The sequence below is a fragment of the Saccostrea cucullata genome, unplaced genomic scaffold (assembly GCF_032062105.1).
Source record: "Saccostrea cucullata isolate Sc308-1 unplaced genomic scaffold, CSIRO_AGI_Scuc_v1 ctg1100, whole genome shotgun sequence".
NCBI classification, from domain to species: Eukaryota; Metazoa; Mollusca; class Bivalvia; order Ostreida; family Ostreidae; genus Saccostrea; species Saccostrea cuccullata.
Genome location: NW_026924578.1, coordinates 123,176 through 148,767, shown reverse-complemented (window position 1 = coordinate 148,767; position 25,592 = coordinate 123,176). Strand labels below are relative to the sequence as shown.

At 33.5% G+C, this 25,592-nt stretch overlaps 2 protein-coding genes across 2 annotated transcripts; one reads left to right on the top strand and one right to left on the bottom strand.

Annotated features, from left to right (window-relative positions):
- Positions 1-934: 934 nt before the first annotated feature.
- Positions 935-3,080, top strand: LOC134266752 (uncharacterized). Its single transcript, XM_062748975.1, has 2 exons — positions 935-1,692; positions 1,911-3,080. The coding sequence occupies exons 1-2, from the start codon at positions 1,467-1,469 to the stop codon at positions 2,924-2,926; spliced, it is 1,242 nt and encodes a 413-aa protein (XP_062604959.1). The 5' UTR covers positions 935-1,466; the 3' UTR covers positions 2,927-3,080.
- A 27-nt stretch (positions 3,081-3,107) lies between these two features.
- Positions 3,108-10,664, bottom strand: LOC134266751 (uncharacterized). The gene is given in 2 exon segments (XM_062748974.1): positions 3,108-6,831; positions 10,478-10,664. A coding segment is annotated over 1 exon segment (2,631 nt). The 5' UTR covers position 6,831; positions 10,478-10,664; the 3' UTR covers positions 3,108-4,199.
- Positions 10,665-25,592: the final 14,928 nt, after the last annotated feature.

Sequence of the window (25,592 nt, the reverse complement as noted above, 5' to 3'; positions counted from 1 at the left end):
ATTTTCCATTTTTCACATTTTGAGAAACTATGCTATTTTCCCGAACCATTTTCTAAGAGTGGGGTCAATTCTGGAATAACTGGTTATATGCCCTGTATTCTTTAACAATTGATGTTTTCTTATGATACAAAGATTCATATTTGAGTTCACTACATAAAGACAAAAATGCATTCATATTTCCTCAATTTTCATGCTTTTGTTTGGTCAAAAATGGCCGAAAATGGCCAAATTCAATGGATCCGTCTCCATGGCAACCGGGTGCACGTGGGAAACTTCTAACACCATATTTGCTGGTTTTGTACCAAGGTGCACCTGTGGTGCAAATTTCATCAAAATCGGAGATATGTCGTTTCCAAGCCCTATAGTAAATTTTTTGGTGCTTACAGAGAATGCATGTTAATTGCTGATGATGTTGAACATACACATGCTATTTATAAATTGAATATGTAATTTTAAAATGTTAATGACTTATCATGTGAAATCAACATATGCTGAAAACAAATAAACCTGATGAACAAATACGTTTCTTTTTTTCATTTCTGGGTAATTATTTGGCATAATAATAATTGAAAAAGAGATCATGATTTTTCACTTATTAAAGTGTGCACTGATGTATCCATCAGAATTAAATGCTATATTTGGTTTATAGCAAACGGAAGAGCTGGTGCAGATTAAAAAACAAATTGAAATAAAGATAACATAAACTCCAAATACATGATTTATAACTTATTAGTAACAAAATGAGTAGTGCAGATTAGAAAATAAATAAATTAAAATATATACAGAAAAAACCCAATTAACTCCAAATAATATAGCATTAAATAATGCGGCACATACGATTTACATTGATCAGAGACGAGTAGGGTGGTTTGTCGGTACAGCATTATTTTATTTAAAAATATGAGCTAAAATATTAATCTATTTACAGCAGGGACCTATATACTAACGGGATAGGCAACTGCCGCAAGTCTCGCGATATCTCGTAAGACCCTATTCATATGCTAATTAGGTCTCGCGAGATTTAAAATGGAAGCGACTTCGATGTAAACAAAACCTGTACAGAAGATCATTTTGGCCGTACAACGACTAATTGATGTGGTAATGGCTTTTTTATTATGTTTGGAAGGTAGAATTAATTAACGGGCTAAAAGCTTTACGTTTTCTTTCTGTTTCAAACGATTTAATTGGCGTTTTAACGGGGCTGGTTTAAATAAACACGGGTCCCTAGTCAGAGTGTTTTCATATATACTTAATTACAGCAGGAACCTGATTACGGGGACGTATAGATAATGCATACTACCTGGTAAGTGTGTTTGAACCCCTCATGTGTTGTTTTAAGACTCCGGGGAGGTGTTAACGATGAGCAGGGGGTATGCAGTTAGGTGTTTTTATAGAGACATAAAAATTAAAATTGCCAAGCTGCACAGCAGTGTGTTTCGTTATTGTCGTGATATTGTGCTATCAAAATGGCCTCAAAAGAGGACTTTTTGTCTTGGGATGGTGATATTGATCTAGATGTACTTTTAGGTGATTACACAGACTACGATGACAATGCCAGTGGCTCATCACCTGAAAAGAATCCACCACAAGAGCACCTTGGTTACCAGTGTCCAGAATGTAACAAAATCCTTAAAACCATCTCTGGTTTTAGGGGTCATGTTACAAAACAACACAACAAACCCAGGATAAAAGGTAAATATTTACAATCTTTTTTAATTTGATATCAGGAATTATTTCAACTTGAATTTCCTGTCATTAAATAATTCTTGTTATTAGAAATTAAGCCCCTATTATGACTATTTAAATCAAACACTTGGTAATTGAAATCTATTTTTTCTAATTTTAAGAAAAAAAAAACTATATATATTCATTGTCTTCTTGTTACTAAATATGTACATTTTTATTTGTAGCCAGTGACCACAGAGCCAAAGAACGGACATCACCAGTGAGTGAGAAAATAAAATTTGTGCCAACTTCAACTCCTGACTTTGATGGGGTAATCCGTAATGCCAGCACCAGAACTCTTCAGAAGATTAAAGAAGATCCTATGTACCAGTTGTTCGGTGATACTGTGACTGTGCGTCTTGCCGTGTTCTGTGCCACCCAGGAATTCTTGGATTCCTTTTTCGTGAACCACCTAACAGACATATTCAGCCTGAACTTGTGTCACAACCTTTCGAGGGAGGTTTTCTATACCAAACTTCATGCCCTTAGATTATCAGCCATCTTACAGCGCGACTGTGTGAAAGAATTCATTGAGCGAGGCTGCACCGAGAAGAGCGAGGATATCGTGAACTTTCTTCAGACGTACATTCTAAACCTGCCCTGTGAGATTGTGAACACTTTGCTTGAACAAAACAAAACTGTGTCTGAGCAACAGTCAAAGGAACTTTCCCAAAATGACCAGCAAATTCTGTTTTACATTTGTGGTTTCATTGTGAGAAGTCTAAAGAAGAAAAGCTTCAGGAAGAAGAAGGAAGACCGTGATGAGCGACTGCAGATGCTGGAGAAGTTAACATGTGAAAAAAACAACTCCAGTTTCATTGCTGAGTTTGACAAGTGGCTGACTAAAAGTACTCGTGGTGGCTTATTGAGACCAACAGATGCATTCTACCTGCTTGTGAGGGAACTGGAGAACACCATCAGGACGATAGTGGACTTTGACAACTTGCAGTCTATTTCATTGAACAGTTGTGAAGTGAAAGAGAAGATGATGGATTCATTCATGGTGAAACATTACATGACTCAATTGTATGGTGATTTTCCGGAGACCGACTTACTACCACTCTTGGAAGACATTGTATGTGTGTTCACCACGGTGAGGGGGTATGCTGTGACCCGACTTCTTCGCAAGAAGTTGAATGCAAAATCAGTGAAACCGAGTGACAGTCTTCGACAGGCGCTGAAAGCAAAGACCAGCAACTGACCACTTTGAAAATTGTGAATGCCTTCTGCTGAACTTTTATCTGACTTGTGTGCTTTTTTTGTCCTGTAGTAATGTACTTTATGTTGATTAATGATGAATATGCTTTCAACAGATCTATTTATTTGATACAACCAATGATATTATTATTCAATAAATTTGTAAAAAAAAAAAAAAATGTGTCATTCCTTGTCCAGTGAGAGGGGGGAGTGGGGATTCAATTTGTATTTTTTGAATATTAATGAATTACAAATCGTGGAATATTACCAGTCCACACTGCTGAGGCAATATCTATGTTAAAGGTACTAAGACACAGATTTGAAGTTGATTTTCATCAAACTTTCAATATACAACAAAAATTCCATTTTTTTATGGACTCAGAAGAAAATAATAATTTGTGTAAATTCAAGGACGTGTCAATCAAACCAGAAATTCAAAGTTTCCATAACCTCCAAATAAAATAAAGTTTTTTATTATTATATTTTCTTGTGAAATACTATTAGAATAAATATGATAAACATGTTGTAATATTTTACAGAAAATTTGAAATAATAGTAATTTCAAGTCTGTGTCTGTGTATCTTTAAAGAACTGTATACACCAGTTCAGGGAGATGTCACAGTGACATTCCATGGGATTCTACCTGCAGCTTTGACAGCATGGTATCAAATTCTCAAAGGATTATGTAATACAAAAGAACTTGTGACCAAGACCAAAGTGTAATTTTGCAAAATACATTCTTCTTTCTTTCACATTAATTTAACATTGGGACTTATCTTTGAAAGGAGTTTAAAAGATATATATAATAATGTACCAGCATTTTTAATAATGCAGGTAATATTTATAATGGATTCTGTAGAAGATTTTACAACTGCATCAAGATATTAGTCTCAGTTAAAAGCTCTTTTGTAAAGCAAGAAGGGAACTTGTTTTACTGTAGAAATAAAACCAACTGAAAATCAGATAATTTATTACAATTAACAACTATGATAAAACAAAACAAACAAGACATATTTATAAATAAATAAATAAATAACAGCAAAATGTCAACATTTACAGCTGTACAATAAGGTTTTCATAGTTTCTGGGACAGTCACACTTTGGTCCTGAGTGAATTACATCCTCACAGATAATTTATTACAATTAACAACTATGATAAAACAAAACAAACAAGACATATAAATAAATAAATAAATAACAGCAAAATGTCAACATTTACAGCTGTACAATAAGGTTTTCATAGTTTCTGGGACAGTCACACTTTGGTCCTGAGTGAATTACATCCTCATAGGCTTCCTCCTGGGCAACTTGTTGTTGTTAATGTCAGCAATGTTCACATTTTCATCCCTCTGAATATTGCCTCTTTTCGGCCCCAAAGCCAAAGCACCTACAGTTCTAATTTGCGTAAGAATGTTCTTCACTTCAAACACAGTTGGATTGTTGTTATGGCCTACTTTGTGTCTGTAGTGGCCGAAGTGTTGTTCAAGGGGATCCTGGTTGAAGCAATGGGTTAATATATAGGATGCTCCCTTGTCCAACATGAACTTGACACACTCAGTGATGGACAGAGTAGAAATTTTGAGTCCATTCAAGGTCTGGTAGCTTAGCTGCATCGACGCTTTTTGTGAATCTGAAAGGTTCCTTCTGTTGTTCACAGAATTTCTCCACTCCTGGAGGTAATCAAGGAAATTGTCTTTAAGCCATCCCAATCTCACATCATCTGTGGATCGGTAAGGGTCCAGGTTGGCATTCCGTTTATTTCTGCCTTCAAATGGATTCCTTACATTTAAACAGTCAAAGAATTTGTTCATAATCCTTATGAATTTCACTGTCTCACTCACTGTATCATCAGAGTGAAATTCAAGTGAATTTGCCACAGTATCACTAAGCACTTGGGCCGCTAGACTGACTTTCATTCGACTGAAGGCTGTCAAGTCAAGATGTAATCGTGTGAGCTTTGGGCAGGTGGAATACAGATTGTTCTCACAATGTTCCTCAAAAAGTCTCAGCACATGTAGCCACGATATGTCTTTTCCATCCTTCCATAATTTCCTGGTATTTGAGTGGGAATTTGAGTTGCTGAAGCAATTTCTTGTTGTTTTAACCAGATGAGGTACATCCGATATAAAGAAGATTTTTCTTGACAGGTCATGTGGATTTTGAGTGAAATGGACAATCCCATCTTCATCAACTCTGTGCAAATTAAAAAATCTTCTATTAGGTGATGCTCCATCGCAGGTGAGAAATAGCACCTTAACTTTCACCACAGTCTCCAAAAGTTCAACAGCCTTCCAAATGATGGGATAAAGGAAATCTGCTGTTATCCCTGTAGTAGCAAAAGCTGCGAATGGAAACTTAAGGTCACTCGTAATTCCACGCACCATCAGAACGAGGATACATTTGGCTACACTAGAGTTTCCTGCATCTCCGCTAACATTTCTCTCTAATGCACAGAGTTGATCTCCTATGTCCCCAAGCTTCACATAGCCTATGATTTCTCCGGAGTGTTTGTCATACACTAAATCTTCTTTGATCTTTATCTCATCAAACAAAATGCCGGTGTAGCTCTTCCATTCTTCCTGTAACATCTCTCTTTTTTCACACTCCTCTCGTAATAACTTGACAACATCTGGCTGGAAACCAAGGGCACTGGTTAGATAATGAGTGTAATCAAAGAGAGTTCTTGAACTTGGCAGTGTGATGAATCCTGAGTCTCTAAGAGCATCATAGGCTTTTGATGACTTCTGCCTGAGGTAGAGACACCATCGAATAATTGTCGGATGCCAACGCATACCATTTTTTCCATGTTTAATTGCCTTTTTCTGTTGTTCCAAAAAGAGACGTTGAAACGAATTGCAGTCAGGATAAGCTGCCACCATCTCTTCCTCACAGGTAGCCATCAAATCTCATACCTCCTGATTTTGGATGGAATTCATGGAAATGCCATTTCTTATGATCTCCTTATCACAGTCTCTTCTCATCTTATCAATCGTGTGTTGCATGGACTTGATTTGTTCCTTTTGTTGTTCTAACTTCTTTATCAGCATATCCCTGTTCATATCAGTATGTTTATAGGTGCTGCTCAAAGATAATGTCTTTTCCTGTTTTTCTTCCTGTCGGATTTTCCGTGCCTTCAACTGTCGACGATAGCTTGAACACTGGGGACATCTGGCACCAAGAACAAGCATAGAACACTGGGAAGATCTGATGGTAGATGAATATGACAAATTCCCTTGGACAGCACAAAAGTCACCTTCACGGTAGGCTAAAATTTCTGGTGATGAGGCATTCGAGATTCCACATCCAACTGGTGTCAATTCCTGAAATTCTGGATCTGGGTTTCCAACGCACACTCCATACTCTGAAAGTTTTTCCAGAATCTTGAAAACATCACTTGCACTGTGGACGTGTGTTGAAAGCTCACTCCAAAAATCATGGGTTTCAGGAACTAATGTCCGATGAACATACAGCTGAACATGGCAGTCTTTCCCGATCACAAGAGATAACTTCACGGCTGTGTTGTGTTCCCGTCTGTAGAGCTGGAGAATTTCAATACTGTGTTGCTTTTCATTGAAGTCCATAATATACGGGGAAGGCACATTTTCAGTCAACTCATATCGTAAAATTTCAAATGGATCTGTCACTTCCTCTGTCTTAACTTCAACACTTTCTCCCACAAGGATGCCTGCATGCAAATCCAAATTGTCTATGTCCATTTCCTCTGCACTTGAGTCTTCACCATCAGATTCACAGTTTGAGCAAGGGGATCTGTCTCCTTCAGTCTCTGGAGCCTCACTGGGACTTCGGACATAATTGTGTTCCAACTGTACATAGGATTGTTCGTCTCGGGCCCTCTTGTAGTGGTACTTTTTCTTCTGCATTACAGAATTCCGCCGCTTTCTAGGCATTCTGGAATAAAAAAGCTTACACTGTATTTAGGATTTAAGAATTCTATTTGTAGCTATTAATTTACAATAGCTTTCAGGTTCATGAACCCTATGCTCAGTCATATAAAATGTTTCTTTAAGGTCATCCTTCCCCAAAAAAAAGTTTGTTTAGAATTGGCGCCTGGGGTTTTCAGTCCCAGGAGGGAGGAAGGGAAGGATTTTTTTTTTAATTTTATTAATTTTCCATTTACTTTTTATTTTACTAATATAATTTTTGTCTGATATTCAAAAATATATATATATTCCCACAGAAAGGTACTCAAATATCAATTTCATTTAGATGTTAGATCTGCTCATGCATTTATAAAAAGTGTAAAAATTCTTATTTTATAAATATTTTTAAAAAAATAATTTTATCAGTCTAAATGAAGTAATTCTCTTTGAAATTTACAGCCCTTTTTTTTTTTAGGTCAGCCCTTACAAGCAGTGCAAACCACACAAAATGTCCTAACTGCTTAAGAATTGTTGGTATCAATCTAATTAAAATATAACATCTTTGATCCACTGCAGTGTAGCAATAAAACTTGAAGAACTGAGATCTATCAGAACATGACAAACTTATTATTACCCAAACGGAAAAGATTTTTAACAAACTACTATCAAACCATCAACAAACTACCAACAAACTATATTTTTGTCGTTTGTTAAAGTAGTTTGATAGTATAGCATTTAATGAACCACTAACAAACCACTTTTTCTAAAAATAGCTGCAGTGGTTTGTTAGTCTTTCATTTCTGGTGATTGTGATTTCTTTATAGTTTGTTAGACTTGGTATCTTGCAAAAGTGTTTTATTAGTATAGCATTTGCATCTAACCACATGGGAAATTACTTTACAGATGTGTTTAGGGTTGAATTATCTAAAATTGTTGAAGTTTCCAAGAACAGCTTATCTCTTTACATCCGGTGTTATAGCTATTTGCGCCAATTTTCAAACCACCAAGCAGGTCAGAAACAAAGGAACTGGTGAAATGACATTCAAATTGTTATAGTATCATTCTATAAGATCCCTGACTGGAAAAAGCAGCAATTAACATTATTAAAAGATGGATCTGGATACAGAAGAGGTATTTAATGCATGTCATGAAGTAATTAACCTTCTGTGAATGTGGATGCGTATGCTTTTTACTAGCTTTGGGTTTTTTATTCATTTTCAGATTGACCTATAATTCCTATACTAGTTTAGATCAGTTATGCATTGGATTTTGGGAAGTATACTTGAAAATAAGACAATAAAGATGTCTTTCAAAGTTGCAATGAGGTCAGAAAAAAGGAAATATTGCAGCTTTTTCCATGCCAGATGAAGCAGGGAAATATTTAAATGTCAATCATCAGCTTGAAGAACATTTTTTTTGGTGAAAAATACTATGAAGATGTAGTCACAACATGAAGGAGAATATGTGATAAGTACATGGACATTGACTTGGAATTGCATCTCCTAAACAAAAGGAAAAATGTTGGATGTTGCACTTGCATTGGCTAAACTTGTGAATCCTGGAATTGAAATACTCTGAAACAAGACTTGTTGAATATTTCAAAATGTGATTGTTTTAGGTGTTTTCAATGAGGACTTGTGGATTTGTAAAGGAAAATTCAAATCTACAGTGTTTTGCTGATGGATTTGTTACCAGTGATTTGTTAGTAGTTTGTTAGAGTGGTTTGATAGTAGTTTGTTAGAATGGTTTGATAGTAGTTTGTAAGAGTGGTTTGATAGTAGTTTGTTAGAATGGTTTGATAGTAGTTTGTTAGAGTGGTTTGATAGTAGTTTGTTAAGAGTGGTTTGATAGTTTGTTAGCTCATTTGCATGTGATTTGCTATACTATTACACTACTTTCAAACCATAGTGGTTTGTTAGTAATTTGTTATAGTAGTTTGTTTGCCCTTTTTTTCCGTATGGGTAGCTAGCCTATCAAGTTCAAGCTTTTTCCAGGTAGTAGTTAGTAAACATTATAGTAAACATATACCGGTATGTTCCTTATTTTATATACTAAGCTCTAGGAAAATAAAATTTCTGGTATACAGTGTTTTCCCTTAGAACTGGTAACCGGCCAAATTGACCACTTCAATTGACAAAAATGCCGCTTTGAAATAACAATTCGTTCTAAGGTCCACAGAGATTTTGTTCAAAAACCTCATACCCTAGACTTTACGACTGATCTCTAACTCTTTACTTTGAAATAAAAGGAAAACTCTGGGTATACTATATTATATGCTATATGTTATAATTAGAGAATAAGTCAATTTTTTCCCTAGATTATCATTAGATATCAGTTGTAACAGGCTAGGGTATGAGGTTTATTCTCTGTGCATGGATCTTACAACAATTTTTTTTTTATTTTTTAATTGTCATTTTAAAAACCCAATATTCAACATTTCATTGATTTTAAAAGAAATGCCTGATATAGATAATGCTTCATTTTGATTGGCTGATTTTATCATGGATGGGAAGTTTGTACAGGTAGATTAAATATGCAAGAAGGGGGTCAAGAAGGGAAATTTTTATGGACAACCTGTATTAATTCTTTAAATGATTAGTAACGCCTAGAATAAAAATTTCTATAAATCTGGCATACACCAATAATTTTTGTATAAAGAACAACAACATTTATAAAATTTCTGCCTTTGTATTCATTCAAAATGTAATAATAGGAAAACATGATTAACTATAATTGAAAAAAATTAAACTTGAGAAAAAATCTGAAGGAATATTTAATATTTTCATATGAATCACTGAGGTTTTTCATGTAGATATAATTTTAATTTTGGGGAATTATGACCACTTAAAATAATACTTTAAAAATTATTACTGATTTCTTTTAATAACAAAAATCCATCTTTTTCTTATTTTAGCACAAATTGATCAAACTTTCTCTAACTTTAAGGCAATATACTTAAGTTTTTAGAAGAAAAAAATCGCAGGATCACCTTGGCATTTTTCTTATATAATATTGGAATAATCACCACTTTAACCACCATTTACAAAATATTGTGCAAATATTTCTTAGTTCTTTTTTTAAAAATCCATTCTTTATTCATTTTTACTCAAATTGACCCAACTTTCTTTTACTTCAATGCATTATACTTCAAGTTTTAAGAAAAAATTCGAAGACCACCTTGGCATTGCATTCTCATTAAAAAAACATGGCCGCTACAGAAAAATGCCCATCTTTGAGACTAGTTCTTTCGTTTAATAAAATATTAGAAGATACAAATTTTTAAATAAATCCATCATTCTATACTCATTTTCACATTCGAAATCGACAATTTTCAATTTTCTTTCCAAATGAAGATGTTTTTAGAAAAATCTTGATGTCCCCATTTTCGCTTTTGGGTTTGCAGAAATTGACCAATTAGTGACGGTAATTATGAAACGTTCCACAAAAATCTCAATAGTATTTGCTGAAATATACTGTATTTAAGTTAAGAATATGCTTCCGTTATAATTGCAAGCATTAAAACCCCCTTTGATGCCTCTTAACACCCGCTGTGTTTGTAAACATAGCCACGAGGCTCCACGCCTGACCGCTTATCTTAATTACTATGTAAACACCTTATCGCGGGTGTTTGAAATATGATCAATGGTAATCAATGAAGTTAAGAAAACACTTACCTGACTAAATTGTCGATGTAACTGTTAATTTCAGGACGTTATTGTTGAAAATTGAGCACTAGTTTTAAAAAAATTCAATATGGCGTCGCTGGAAATCTTCACTTCTCGCGAAGTCTCGCGTCTCACGTGATTTCGTGAAAGAGGCAAAGGAAACTGTAGAAGTTGCCTATCCCGTTAGTATATAGGTCCCTGATTTACAGGTACAAGCATATGCTATAAAAGTTTGTTATATCACATATATATCTTACTGTTTTTAGCGATAGGCCGACTCTATTTAAGGCCGAGTTAGTTTTCAGCCGAGTATGTGTATAGACCGAATCCGTTATAGGCCGAGTTGGTTATAGCTAGTCCGACTCTGTTTTGTCCGAGATCACACGTAATCAATGGTACGAGCTAACTATTGCTTGTAAATAAGCAATATATTAAGTCGTACCATATTGTATTCTCATCAAATTATGTGATTGTACGCGATACTTGAAAATGGCGCACCTTGTGAAAGGGCATAGTTCGCCACATTTCCCGTGCGTCGGCGGTATTACCTACAATCTTCATATAAGTGTTGTGTTTATATTTCGACGTTACATAAATAAAATGAATGAATAACAAATAAACGATGCTGAGTTGTAGTGAATAAAAATGAGTTACCGGATTTTATAGGAGCAGATACGTCTGTATACTGCAAGGTCTGGAGGGTAACTTGTGAAATCTATTTACCTGTTATTTATATACATTACAAGCTTAAAGGAACCCGATCATAAATATATCAGTCATCACTACCCCCCCCCCCCCTTCATATTTGAAAGGCCCTGTGTGAAAATGATGCAATAGATGTGTCTTTTAGATTTAAAATATATTAAACGTATAGAGCTTATGAACGTTTCAAAAGATTTGTTTTATTTATTACACACGGACAATGAAATTGACAACAATCAGACGATCCGTCTATATATCAGCATTGTATAAATAATAATAAAAGATGTTATCAATTTTTGAATCGTGAAGATGATATCGATGTATTTCGTATATTAGACGGACAGCTCTTTACAATCGGTGGTGAATGATACTATTAAATGTTAATGATGTTATTAAACACATGAAGGTTCACTTCAGCCGGAACTTCCGGAGGAGGGGTGCGATCATTGTTGTTATCCTGTATGTAACGAAGCACACGGAGCTTGGATGACAAAGAAGGTTTGTAGCTGCCATGATCGCTCTCCATAGATATTGAGCTTGATTGAGAAAAGTCAAATACTTGAAGAATTGCACTTAGTCCAGATTCAGCTTCCTCAAGCTCACGTTTCACGTTCAAAAGGTTCCTACTAGCTTTCAGAGCAGCTTCTTGTCTAATGAGCTCAGCTGCATACTTCAAACGAGCCTTCGCTTTCTCAACATTGGCAGTATGTTGCATCCAGATAGCGGTGAGGTGACTTGAACCTGATCTTCCCGATATGTTCGAGGGAACTAATGACGGTGCCTTGGATGACTCCATCTTCGGCAGTGCGGTCTGTAACTGTTCGATAAAAGAAGTAGTCTTTGCATGTAAAGATGCTAGAATTACTTTGTGTGAAGACTGTTCATTTTCACTTTCTACAGGTCTGTGACCTTTCAAAAATGCTTCATAACTGTTACTAAGAACTTCCTAATTTTCAAAATGTTTCTGTACGTTTTCAATAATCTTTTGACTTTGTGCGAGCTCTACACCACGTTCTCACTCAGAAATAATACGATCAATGTCTATTTTAATCATGCATAGCTTTGATGTAAAGCTTAAAACACTTTCCTCAAACTGGTGAGATCCTTGAGCTGTCATCTTCCTAGTCTGGCGAATCTCTATACAAAATGGCCAGGAATTAAGGAATTTTCAATATAGTGTTTATTTGACAAACCTTGTGAGAGAGTGAAAAGCACATTTAGAATTTGACAAAATATCAATATCGAAAAACAAATATACAAAATTAAAAGCGTAACTTTAACATGTGAGCTAAACAGGACTATGTCTATCGCATGCTGAAAATAAGCGATTTTGCAAAACATTGTATTTGCAGAATTTAAACATGATAAAAAATATTGCATAATACTATAAGATACAGATGACCAAGTTAGATATAAATCCAGGTAAAACAATATAAAACTTACTCCTTACGGAGGCCAACTACACCAAACTTAACAGACAAAACGCCAGGCAAACCGCTTGGCCGCCATAATTAGTGTAACCAGAATATCGAACCCGATCGAAATAAAATATGCAATACGAAAACTGCACACCCTTTGATGTATTTCCTTTCATAAAATCATACTAATGTATTAAACAAGTTTTATTAGAAAAATGTCCTCTAAAACCAAATTGAAATTCATACAACATTTTATATTGATCTAATAATTTAACAAGTTGTATATTAACAGCCCTCTCTATAACCTTGGAAACACAATATTCAAAATACTAACAGGTCTGTAATAACCAACCTCAAGTGAACTACCTTTTATGAAAGTTTGATTATAGCTATTTTAATATCATCAGGAACAATGCCAGAAGTGATAGACCTGTACCTTGTTGGGATTGAGTTTCAAAAGCTCTTTATAAATAAAATCCCCATGAACTGATTTTAGTGTAAAATTACAATTTTCAACTTTTTTTCTTATGATAAAAAATAATCACTATGCCCCAGGAAATAATTAATTACTACTCAGGTCTTGGTATGGAAGGGGTGATGATATGGCCAACCTTGCACAGAAACAAAGAGGTTGTGATGGTGTTCTTCTCTTACGCCGACCACAACTCGAATAATGTTCCATCGATGCGACGGTATGCTGTCCGCTGGTACCGGCTGAGCTGTTGCTTATCAACCAATCGCATTATGATTGACAGCTGGTTGGCTTCCTTCATGAGGAGAGGCGCCAGGACATAAAATTGCAGTGTATGATTCCCTGCCTTTCCAATCATTCTTCATTTAAAGAAAAAGATTAATTTAAAATGTCCAGGAATTCGAAAAAAAAAAAAAATCAAAAATTGCATTAATATAAGTGGTTTTTGACCATCCCTCAGGCCCAAGGGAGGAAAGGCAATGAAATTCGTAATTTTTGTTTCCCTCACCCTTAGATGCTTTAAGCCGAAATTGATTGAGCGGTTGCAGAGAAGAGGCTGAATTTTATACATATGAAGCACACCGCACGACGGATAGCAGAAGACCAATTGAGTTGAAAACGTACCTTTGCCTTATCTCGCTTTGAATAAGCTCCACAGACCATTGCTGTTATCTGTTCGCTACACAACTCTTCTTCAGTAAATAGTGGCACATCTGGAACGGCATTTAACTAGTACGTTTCTTTAATGTTTCCTGAAGCCGCATTTCACGGAGAAGCTGGGGTCTGTGGAAAAAATTGTGGTATTTTTTTTTAACATATTCTATTGACAATATGTCGAAGGGACACAAGTTCCAAGAACTTAGATAGACCTCTCCAATACAAAAAATCTGAATAGCCATACAACATTTACAAAGTCTTACAATAATATAATTATACATGTACATAGAAGAACAAAAATAATTGTTCTATGAATAAGGAAACAATAAACATATATTGAGGCAAGCGTCAAAAATCGGCTGCAAACCAATTATCATTCCATTGATAAAATGAAATTTGCGTGACCTGTTTTTAAAATTTCTTATGAAACACTTGCATGCTACATTGCCGATTTTCTTCATACATAATGCATGTACAATATTATAATTATGTATAGGCAAACTGTCCATAGACCTCTGCGTCTCTGCACTCAGTTTGGTACTTATATTATAAACGAACTGCTCTGGTGGAAGTTTCATATGATATGAATCTAACGTCAACTTCAAATTTTTTCTGTGCATCTACCTGTAACTGAACATGTGATCATTATCATGATAGCTGTGTTTATTTACATCAGAGCGGGGGTATTACTAGTGAGCATTGGCTCACAGATTTCTTGTGTTAGTCAAACAAGAGGCCCAAGGGCCTTGAATCGCTCTTCTGATAAATTGTACAATCTATCACTTCTATTTGAAGCCTTTAATCCGAAGTATCTTAAGAACCAAGTTGCATCAACTGACAAAGTTTGATGATTCTTAGCCAATTAGGACCGAGGATATTTTTAATAATAACGCTATAAAAAAACATAACTACGTCACAGTGACCTACTTTAAGATTGAAGTTTTCTTAGGACTCTTCAAGCCTAGTATTCCGACGGTCCTATAGTCCGACAGCCCAGTAGTCCGACGGTCCGATAGTCCGACAGCCCAGTAGTCCGACGGTCCGATAGTCCGACGGCCCGGTAGTCCGACATTTGACCATTACCAAAATTTTTAATAGTGTTATACAGGTAAACTTCGTTATCTCGACATCGACGGGACAGTCGGAAATGTCGAGATATCCGAGGTGTCGAGATATCAGAGTTGAGACTCGACGTCCTTAATTTTACTGCATAGTAAAACTGAACAGACGTGTAACTTCAATTACATGTAGACTGTAGTTCTATCCCTCTACATTTATTAGAAAATCTAAGAAGTTATTCACAAATGTTATTTATTATCTTTCACTACTGGCTTTTAAAACCCCTGTCCGTATGAAAATCCACTGTCTTTCTCTGTATCCTACAGCATTTTCTCAGTAATCTACGGTATATCTACAGTATGCTACGGTATGCTAGCTCTGTATATACAGTAAATCTCTGTATGCCACTGTATGTATCCCCAGCATGCCACAGTTACATACAGTAGGCCCCAATACGCCTACAGTATGCCACTGTATGGCTACTGTTTCCTACAGGCAACTACGGTAAACCACAGTATATGCCCCAGTACGCCCCTGTATATGTTCATTGAAGCAAAAAGAAGAAGTTTACACACTCCCAGAGCACTGTACGGTTACCTAAGATGTGGGATTATCAATTTAATACACAGAGTTACTTACCTAAGAAATTTTTGAACATTATTTTAAACACATTGTATATAATGTGTTAAGAGACTAATTGTGTTCTTTTATAACTCTGAAATGACTATGAAAAATTAATAAATCGTTGCTTCAAAGAATATTTATCTATCAATTTTTAAGATTAATTACGTAATTATTCTTTGGTTTGATTTAATTTTAGTTAATTTATTTATTTATTTTGGAAACACCTATTTAATCCATAAAATACTTGGAGTGACTTTGTAACTTTAAAAAAAAACACGGCCGGGGTAATGCTGCATTTTGGAAAATTGTAGTTTTTTAAATTGATATACTTTCTTTGAAAAAAATGAATATAATTAATTAACAGCACGAAATTAATCATTTTAAAAACAAATCGCTCTATTTCTTGACAAATACAGAGCTGCGTAGTAGACACGGCTCAAAATAAATAAGGTGAAGTGGTAAGTGAAAATGAAATAAAATAAATGACTTTAAAACTACAAAATTAATAAATGAACTAATTATTTATCTTATTTATTTATTTGTTTATCAATTCATCTACAAATACATAAATAAACAAAATAAATAAAAAAAATATTTATTTATATTTATAATTGACAAGACAACAAAGTGATTAAAAATACACCCTCTCCCCAAATTGATCTTTTTTTTTTTGTTTTATTTTTAAATGAAAATTATTTCTCCTCAAATATGCTACAAAGTATTTTTTAAGCATATTTAAACAAATTTCATTTATTTTACATTCATGATGGATATCAAAATAATCGTCAGATTATGCACAATTTTTATTTGTCAATTGCAATTTCATATTTTTACTTTGATTTGATTGAAAAAAAATCGGTTTTTAAAACCGTAACACGATTATGAAAGAACTTCAAAGCAATTGATTGTTTACAAGTGACATGGGGTACACAGTCATGACACCTATTGTCTTTTTCACTGACCACTATACCTTTTTTATTTTGTGACAGAGAGCGACCGTGTCCACTCTGCGGCTGTTTGAAATAACATTTTCTCTTTGTGAGAAAACCGTTTTTGTCAAACAAAAAAAAATAAATAAATAAAAGTATCAAAAAAACTATTGACGGGTTAAGATTGTGCATAATGAGACGATTATTTTAATATCCAACACGGAAGTAAAATAATTAAAAGTAGTATAAATATGCTTCAAAAAGACTTTGAGAGACATTTAAGCGGAAACTTGTTTACATTAAAAAAGCCAAATAAATCCTACTTTCGGAATTATTATTAATTTATTTGTTTGTATCGTTAATTTTAAAAATAAATAGATAAATATATATATTTTTTTTTACAATGATAAAATACGTGCTTTAAAATAAATTTATTTATTTATTAACTAACCATTTAAAAATCAATTATCGAATTGATTTTAAAAACTAAAATTTTCTAAAATGCAGCATTACTCTTGTTGTGTAGGTGTGTGTTTGTGTATTTTTATTTCTCTTTAAGCCATTAATTTATTTGTTTGTATCGTTAATTTTAAAAATAAATAGATAAATATATTGTTTTTTTTTACAATGATAAAATACGTGCTTTAAAATACTTTTATTTATTTATTCACTAACCATTTAAAAATCAATTATCGAATTGATTTTAAAAACTAAAATTTTCTAAAATGCAGCATTACTCTTGTTGTGTAGGTGTGTGTTTGTGTATTTTTATTTCTCTTTAAGGTACTAAAAAGCCATTCCAAGTAATAAATGGTTTTAAGGGGTATTAGAGAAATAAATAAAAGGAAAATTTATAAAATAAATAATTAATTTATCACCATAAAAATGTCAAACTTTTTAATCATATTTTTTAAATTGACAATACAACAAAATAACCTATTATTTATATCCCCAAAAAAGAGATTTTTTAAAGGGTTTTTTGTATTAATATTTTTTATCCTTAACTATGTTACAAAGTATTTTATAAGCATATTAAAACGAATTTCAGTTATTTTACGTTCATGATGGATATCAAAATAATCATCAGATTATGCACAATTTTTATTTGTCAATTGCAATTTCATATTTTTACTTTGTTTTGATTGAAAAAAAAAATCGGTTTTGTAAACCGTAACACGATTATGAAAGAACTTCAAAGCCATTGAATGTTTACAAGTGACATGGGGTACACAGTAATGACACCCATTGTCTTTTTCACTGACCACTATACCTTGTTTATTTTGTGACAGAGAGCGACCGTGTCCACTCTGCGGCTGTTTGAAATAACATTTTCTCTTTGCGAGAAAACCGTTTTTTGTCAAACAAAACAAAACAAAATAAAAGTTTCAAAAAGCTATGGACGGGTTAAGATTGTGCATAATGAGACGATTATTTTGATTACCAACACGGAAATAAAATAATTAAAAGTAGTATAAATATGCTTCAAAAAGACTTTGCAAGACATTTTAGCGGAAAGTTGTTTACATCAAATAAGCCAAATAAATCCAACTTTCGGAATTATAATTAATGAATTTGTTTGTATCGTCAATTTTAAAATTAAATAGAAAATATATTGTTCCTTTTACAATGATTTAATACGTGCTTTAAATCAGTTTTATTTATTTATTCACTAACCATTTAAAATAAATTATTGAATTGATTTTAAAAACTATTTTTTTTTAAAATGCAGCATTACTTTTGTTGTGTAGGTGTGTGTGTGTAATTTTTTTTCCAAGAGGTACAAAAAAAGCCATTCCAAGTATTTTATGGATTAAGCAGGTGTTAGAAAAATAAATAAATTTTAAATTAATGAAATAAATAACTAATTCATCACCACAAAAATTTCAAACTCTTTGATTATATTTTTTTAAATTGACAATACAACAAAATAATCAATTATGTATTTATATCCCCCAAAGTTAGATTTTTAAGGGTCTTTTGTATTAATGTTTTTTTCCTAAACTATGTCACAAAGTATTTTTTTAGTATATTAAAGCGAATTTCAGTTATTTTACGTCCATGATGGATATCAAAATAATTGTCAGATTATGCACAATTTTAATTTGACAATTGCAATTTCATATTTTTACTTTGATTTGATTGAAAAAAAAATCGGTTTTCAAAACCGTAACACGATTATGAAAGAACTTCAAAGCCATTGATTGTTTACAAGTGATATGGGGTACACAGTAATGACACCTATTGTCTTTTTCACTGATCACTATACCTTGTTTATTTTGTGACAGAAAGCGACCATGTCCACTTTGCAGCTGCTCGATTTTTGTCATACAAAACAAAATAAAAGTTTCAAAAAGCTATTGACGGGTTAAGATTGTGCATAATGAGACGATTATTTTGATTACCAACACGGAAGTAAAATAATTAAAAGTAGTATAAGTATGCTTCAAAAAGACATTGAAACACATTTTAGCGTAAAATTGTTTACATAAAATTAGCCAAATAAATCCATCTTTCGGGAATACAACTAATAATTTTCTTTGTATATTCAATTTAGAAATTAAAAAAAAAGTTTTATGCAATGACTGATTACATGCAATTAATTGGATTAATTTTTTTAAGAACATCAATAAGTTAAAAAAAAAAAAAAAAAAACAAGAATTACCCCGGCTGTTTTTTTTTTTTTTTTTTTTTTTACAAAATTTACAAAGTCATTTCAAGTATTTTATGGATTAAATAAGTGTTCGCAAAATAAATTAATTAGCTAATAAATCAAACCAAAGAATAATTAAATAATTAATTTTAAAAATTGATAGATAAATATTCTTTGAAGCATTGATTTATTAATTTTTCATAGTTATTTCAGAGTTATAAAAGAACACAACAAGTTTCCTAACAAATTAAAAAACATTACAACTATGTGTTTAAAATAATGCTAAAAAATTTCTAAGGTATGTAAATCTGTGTATTAAATTGATAATCCCACATCTTAGGTAACCGTACAGTGCTCTGGGAGAGTGTAAACTTCTTTTTTTTGCTTCAATGAACATATACAGGGGCGTACTGGGGCATATACTGTGGTTTACCGTAGTTGTCTGTAGGAAACAGTAGCCATACAGTGGCATACTGTAGGCGTTTCGGGGCCTACTGTATGTAACTGTGGCATGCTGGGGATACATACAATGGCATACAGAGATTTACTGTATATACAGAGCTAGCATACCGTAGCATACTGTAGATATACTGTAGCTTACTGTGAAAATGCTGTAGGATACAGAGAAAGACAGTGGATTTTCATACGGACAGGGGTTTTAAAAGCCAGTAGTGTTTTTTATCGAAATCTCATTTCACGTTTTCCATCCAGCATTCGATCCGCGTGCCATTATGATTATCTCTGTCAGAACAGGATACGAAATGCGCTTTATAAACTCCACACCGGAACGGTACAAAGTCGACTTCCGAGATACGGAAAAAAATTCATGCGTATATTTTTAAAATTATTTCATTTCACTTCTTTTTTACTTCTTAATCATCATCATTGATTTTTATTTCATTTTCAAACCAAAATTTAATTGGAATTGGGCATTTAACAAATTTTATGATGTTACATATGCATTACGGCTGATGCAATGGCTGTGCATGTCGTAACTTTGATTGATTCATGTTGAATGCATTTTTACCACAATTTTTTATTTAAATTGAATTTAATGTGTATATGTATTATTCATTGTTATTCGGTTATTTTATTTTTTTTTTTACAAAATGTTTTAAGTTTTGTTAGATTTCGACACAAATAAACGGTTGTACATTTACGAGAAATGAGAAGATTAACCAATGATAATTACCCACGCTGAACATTAAACCCTTAACGTATTGAAGACGAAGAGGGGGCTTGGGATTCCTACACATTTTTACAGAGCAGTATGTAGTCAAAACACGGGTGTTAAAGGTGTGAATTTCTGACGACGTCGAGTTACACCAGAGTCAAGGTCTTGTGTCGTGCTACGAGCGACCAGCTGACAAACGATTGGTTCCAAGTGGCACCTGAAAATTGCACCGATGTCGACATATACCAGGTAAATTTTGCTCTTGGGACTGTGAAATACGTCAAGATAAGCGGGGTAGTCGACATTACCGAGGTCGACATATCAGAGTTTTTGGATATCATTTATATAGTAAATAATGCCGGGACCGCGGACGGACGTCGACATATCCCAGGTTGTCGACATATCCGATGTCGAGATACCGAAGTTTACCTGTAATTACTCCTTTCTGACATCATTTCAAGGTAAATACAAAAAACCGCCAAGGGGGGACGGGGGGGGGGGGGGGGGTCAATCAGAAACTGTCAAGAAATTATGCATCGACGGAAGCGGATAATTTCTCCAGTGACTTTATAATTTCAATTTTGCATCAAAACCTTCAAGAAAGCCATTTTTGCTACTTCCGGTTTGACCGGAAGTGACGACGACGGACGGAAAAATTACTTTTTATGCTTTCAGAAACATATGTAACCACAAAACTTGTCAAGAACGGCAAAAAACGCCGTTTTCCGACTACTTCCGGTTTGGCCGGAAGTGACGACGCCGGACGTATTTTGACGACGCCAGTAGATTAAGCTTGACATTTTGAACAACTTTGCTTCTTTGACTTCTTACAAATTCTTAATACTTTTTGACTTATGAAAGAAAATCTTTCGACCCCTCTAGGCCCTTTTATTTAGGGGTCAGCCCTTTTTTAAAGATATCATTTGAAAGATCTTGAAATTTTACACTTCTTTTGTTCTATATGTTTTAACAAAATGTTTACAGGTAAAAAGATATCGTAGAAAAGATGTTAAAAATTTTGAAATCTGCGATTTGTCATTTTTCGAGCCATAGCCAGCGCCGACGTACTGCACTTCCGGTAAAAACGAAAGACGTTACGCATATCTATAGACTTTGGTCTATCATACCTGAAAGTTTCATGGGTCTATCTAGAGCCATTATTGAGAAAGTCTGGAGACAACCTGGCCCTTTAAAATTCATAAAATCGGCAATATTTCCAAACCGGAAGTGACGTCATCAAAACGGAAAAAAATGCATAAGGTTCAAGTAATGTTACATAAGTCCTGAAAGTTTCGTTGAAATCCATCGAGCCGTTTTCGAGAAATCGCGTGCACAAAATAGGTAAGAAAAAAAGAATAATAATAATAACTAGAGCAAAGCTCGTTGCAAAGCAACGAGTAGGTCTTCCGTCCTGTTTGACCGGAAGTAGCATTAATTTTAAAAAAAATGAGAAATAACGCCTAAAAATGGTTTAAATCCTTTAACGCTATGTTAATTAATGCAAAAATAAGCAATTTTTTGCTACTTCCGGTTTGACCGGAAGTGACGACAACGGACGAAAAAATTATTTTTTTGCTTCTAGAGACATTTGTTACCAAAAAACTTATCAAGAACGGCAAAAATACGCGTTTTTCGACTACTTCCGGTTTGGCCGGAAGTGACGACGCCGGACGTTTTTTGACGACTTCAATAGATTAAGCTTGTCATTTTGAACAACTTTGATTCTTTGACGTATTACAAATTCTCAATACGTTTTGAGATATAAAGAAAAAACTGTTGGCCCCTCTAGGCCCTTAAATTTAGGGGCCCGCCCTTTTTTCGAGATATCATTTGAAAGATCTTTAAATTCTGCACTTCTTTTGTTCTATACGTTTTCACAAAATATTTTCAGGTAAAAAGATATCGAAGAAAAGGTGTGAGAAATTTTGAAATTTGTGATAAGTCTATTTTCGGGCCATAGCGAGCGCCGACGAGCGTCACTTCCGGTAAATTTGATATACCTGATGCACCTCTCCAGACATAGCTCTACCTAGCCTCAAAGTTTGAAGTTTCTATCTAGAGCCGTTTTTCGGGAAAATTGTGGACAAAATGACCCTTAAATATCAGAAAATCGACGATATCTCTAGACCAGAAGTGACGTCATCGAAACGGAAAAAAACGCATAAGGTTCAAGTGATGTCCCATACATCCTGAAAGTTTCATAAGATTTTGTTGAGCCGTTTTCGAAAAATCGCGTGCACAAAATCGGTAAGAAAAAAAAATAATAATAAAAGTGAAAAAGAAACCGAAGAAAAACAATAAGGTCTTCCGCTGAAGACGGAAGACCTTAATAATAAAAGTGAAAAAGAAACCTAAGAATAACAAGAAGGTCTTCCGCTGAAGACGGAAGACCTTAATAAGAAACAGAGTAAAAACAATATGTTCCCCAACTTCGTTTGGGGAACATAATAATAATAATAAGAAACAGAGTAAAAACAATATGTTCCCCAACTTCGTTTGGGGAACATAATAAATGAAGGGTACATTGCTCATGTATATAAAGGTTATTAAAAAAAATTATAAAATTCATTATGTAATTTGTTGCATTGTTTATATTGATATATCAATTTAATAACTCTCTCTCTCTCTCACACATAGAGTTTTTGGACACATTATTTGTACGAATGTACGTTAATGCATTCAATGTGATCTGGAATTTTACGTCTGATGTTTTTAATTTTTACGGACATATTCAATTCGTAAAAGATCAACGTGTAAAAATTTAAATCACCATTTTTGGACCGAAATTCGTAAAAATATACAGCAGTAAAAATCACCCGTTATATGGTACTATTTTATTTCACTTTATCTCATTTGTTTTAATCAATCGTATTCGCTTGTGCATTTATTAATTTCAAGTTTTATGCCTGATGGAATCAGGTGCTTTGGATCCTTTACATGCCAGCACCTACATGTAGCACGACACAAGACCTTGATTTATCCGGTCTCATCCATAGGATCGGTCTTCACGCATCATTTCACAAGTCTCCAAATTTCAAATAAAACATTCTCATTGAACCTTTGATGCTTCCCCATAAAAATGGCCGGGCATATATTGTTTGTCATGTAAGTCTTCCATTTTCCGTCTGTCCCTCCGTACTGCTTTGCGTTTACCTCAGTTCAAAGCTCAATTTCAAAGAAACTATTCGATTTTTTTTTTATATTAAACGTCCTATGCTGATAAACATTGATGAGAGCTATTTTCGTGCATCAACATATTTTGACTTTGACCTTTCCTTTGAAATTAATCTCACCATTTTTTAAATCTGTCTAAAGAGACCATTCAAGATAGTATCATCAAACTTCATGTACCGATATGTACTGATATGTGCCGATACGTACTATAGGCTACACGTTTGTAACTGCATCAACATTTTGTTTTACCTTTCCTTTGACCTTAACCTAACTTTTCTCAGGGTAGTGTTTAACTCAGAAACATACCATTCAAGACTGAGTATTCTTTTACTTATGGTGATACATACATTTTTTTTTTACTTTGGCCTCTTCTTTCACCTTGATCTTACTTTACCTAATTCAGTTAGTATTTAGCTCAGTTTTGAAGAAAGCATTTATATTTTTACTCAACTTTAACTTCATATGCTGATACACACTTATGAGAGCTATCCAAACCTTTGTGTAGATTAGATGCTCTAACCACTGTGCCACACGGGCAACCTTCAGTTTTGAAGAATCCATTCAAGACATTTTTATCAAACTTTAGTATCCTGATACATTTTGATCTTCACTTTCCTGTGAACTTGACCTCACTTGTCTTTAATTTGTAATTTGCTTAGTATTTAAGAAACCATTTGAGACATTTTTATGTAAGCTGATGCCTATATGCATTATCTGAACGGATTTTTATAATCTATATCCATTTTTAAGATTTCAATTTTTAAGAAACTATTTAAGATATTCTCAACAAACGTCATACACTTAAACAGATTTAATGTTGCATTATTTACTAATATACACTGGGCGGGGCATTCATGTCCTATAGATATATTTCTAGTTAAATCATTATGTAAATCATAGTTTTGAACCGAATAAATTCTTTCGATTCGATATATGTTCAGAAAAAAAATTGACTGAACATATCCAGTCTTTTGGACGAGTCACTGTTACTGACAGAGAAACTTTAAATTCTCAATCGTATTTGTACCAGTGAAACATTGCTCATATAATGCAGGGTGGGGCATGACCTTGACTCAAGTTCAAGGTCACTTGAGATAAGATGTTTTGGGTGGATATATGGACTAAAGGAATATCTAAAAAACATAAGGGAACTTTTCCAGTCGGTAATACACAGATTATGTACTTTTATAACAGAGTTTGTCATTGCTTGTCGCAAGGTCATTTAGAAAGTTCAAGGTCATGCACATAACATTCCTTTACAGTCTTTTTCCTGGCGAAACATTGTAAGTTGCTTCCTTAACAAGCCTTTAGGTTGCTTATTTATTTATAACTTTAGAATGGTTTGACCTAGACTCAAGGTTACGTCTTCCTTTCCGTAGCTCCAACGGAAGACCTATTCGTTGCTTTGCAACGAGCTCGGCTCTAGTTTAATGTAAACAATTTTACGCTAAAATGTGTTTCAAAGTCTTTTTGAAGCATATTTAAACTACTTTTAATTATTTTACTTCCGTGTTGGATATCAAAATAATCGTCTCATTATGCACAATCTTAACCCGTCAATAGCTTTTTTGATACTTTTATTTTGTTTTGATTAAAAAAATCGGTTCTCATACAAAGAGAAAATGTTATTTCAAACAGCCTCAGATAGGACACGGTCGCTCTCTGTCACAAAATAAACAAGGTATAGTGGTCAGTGAAAAAGACAATAGGTGTCATTACTGTGTACCCAGAGTCACTTGTAAACAATCAATGGCTTTGAAGTTATTTCATAATCGTGTTAGGGTTTTGAAAACCGATTTTTTTCTTCAATCAAAACAAAGTAAAATTATGAAATTCCAATTGACAAATAAAAATTGTGCATAATCTGACGATTATTTTGATATCCATCATGGACGTGAAATAACTGAAATTTGTTTTAATATGCTTAAAAAGTACTTTGTAACATAGTTTAGGATAAAAATATTTATACAAAAAACCCTAAAAAATCTCATTTTCGGGGATATAAATAATTGATTATTTTGTTGTTTTGTCAATTAAAAAAATATAATTAAAAAGTTTGACATTTTTATGGTGATAAATCAATTATTTATTTTATTTATTTACCATTTATTTATTTTTCTAACACCAGTTTATTCCATAAAATAATTGGAATGGCTTTTTTGTACCTGTTGGAAAAAAATTACACACAAACACCTACACAACAAAAGTAATGCTGCATTTAAAAAAAAAGTTTTTAAAATCAATCCAATAATTGATTTTTAAATG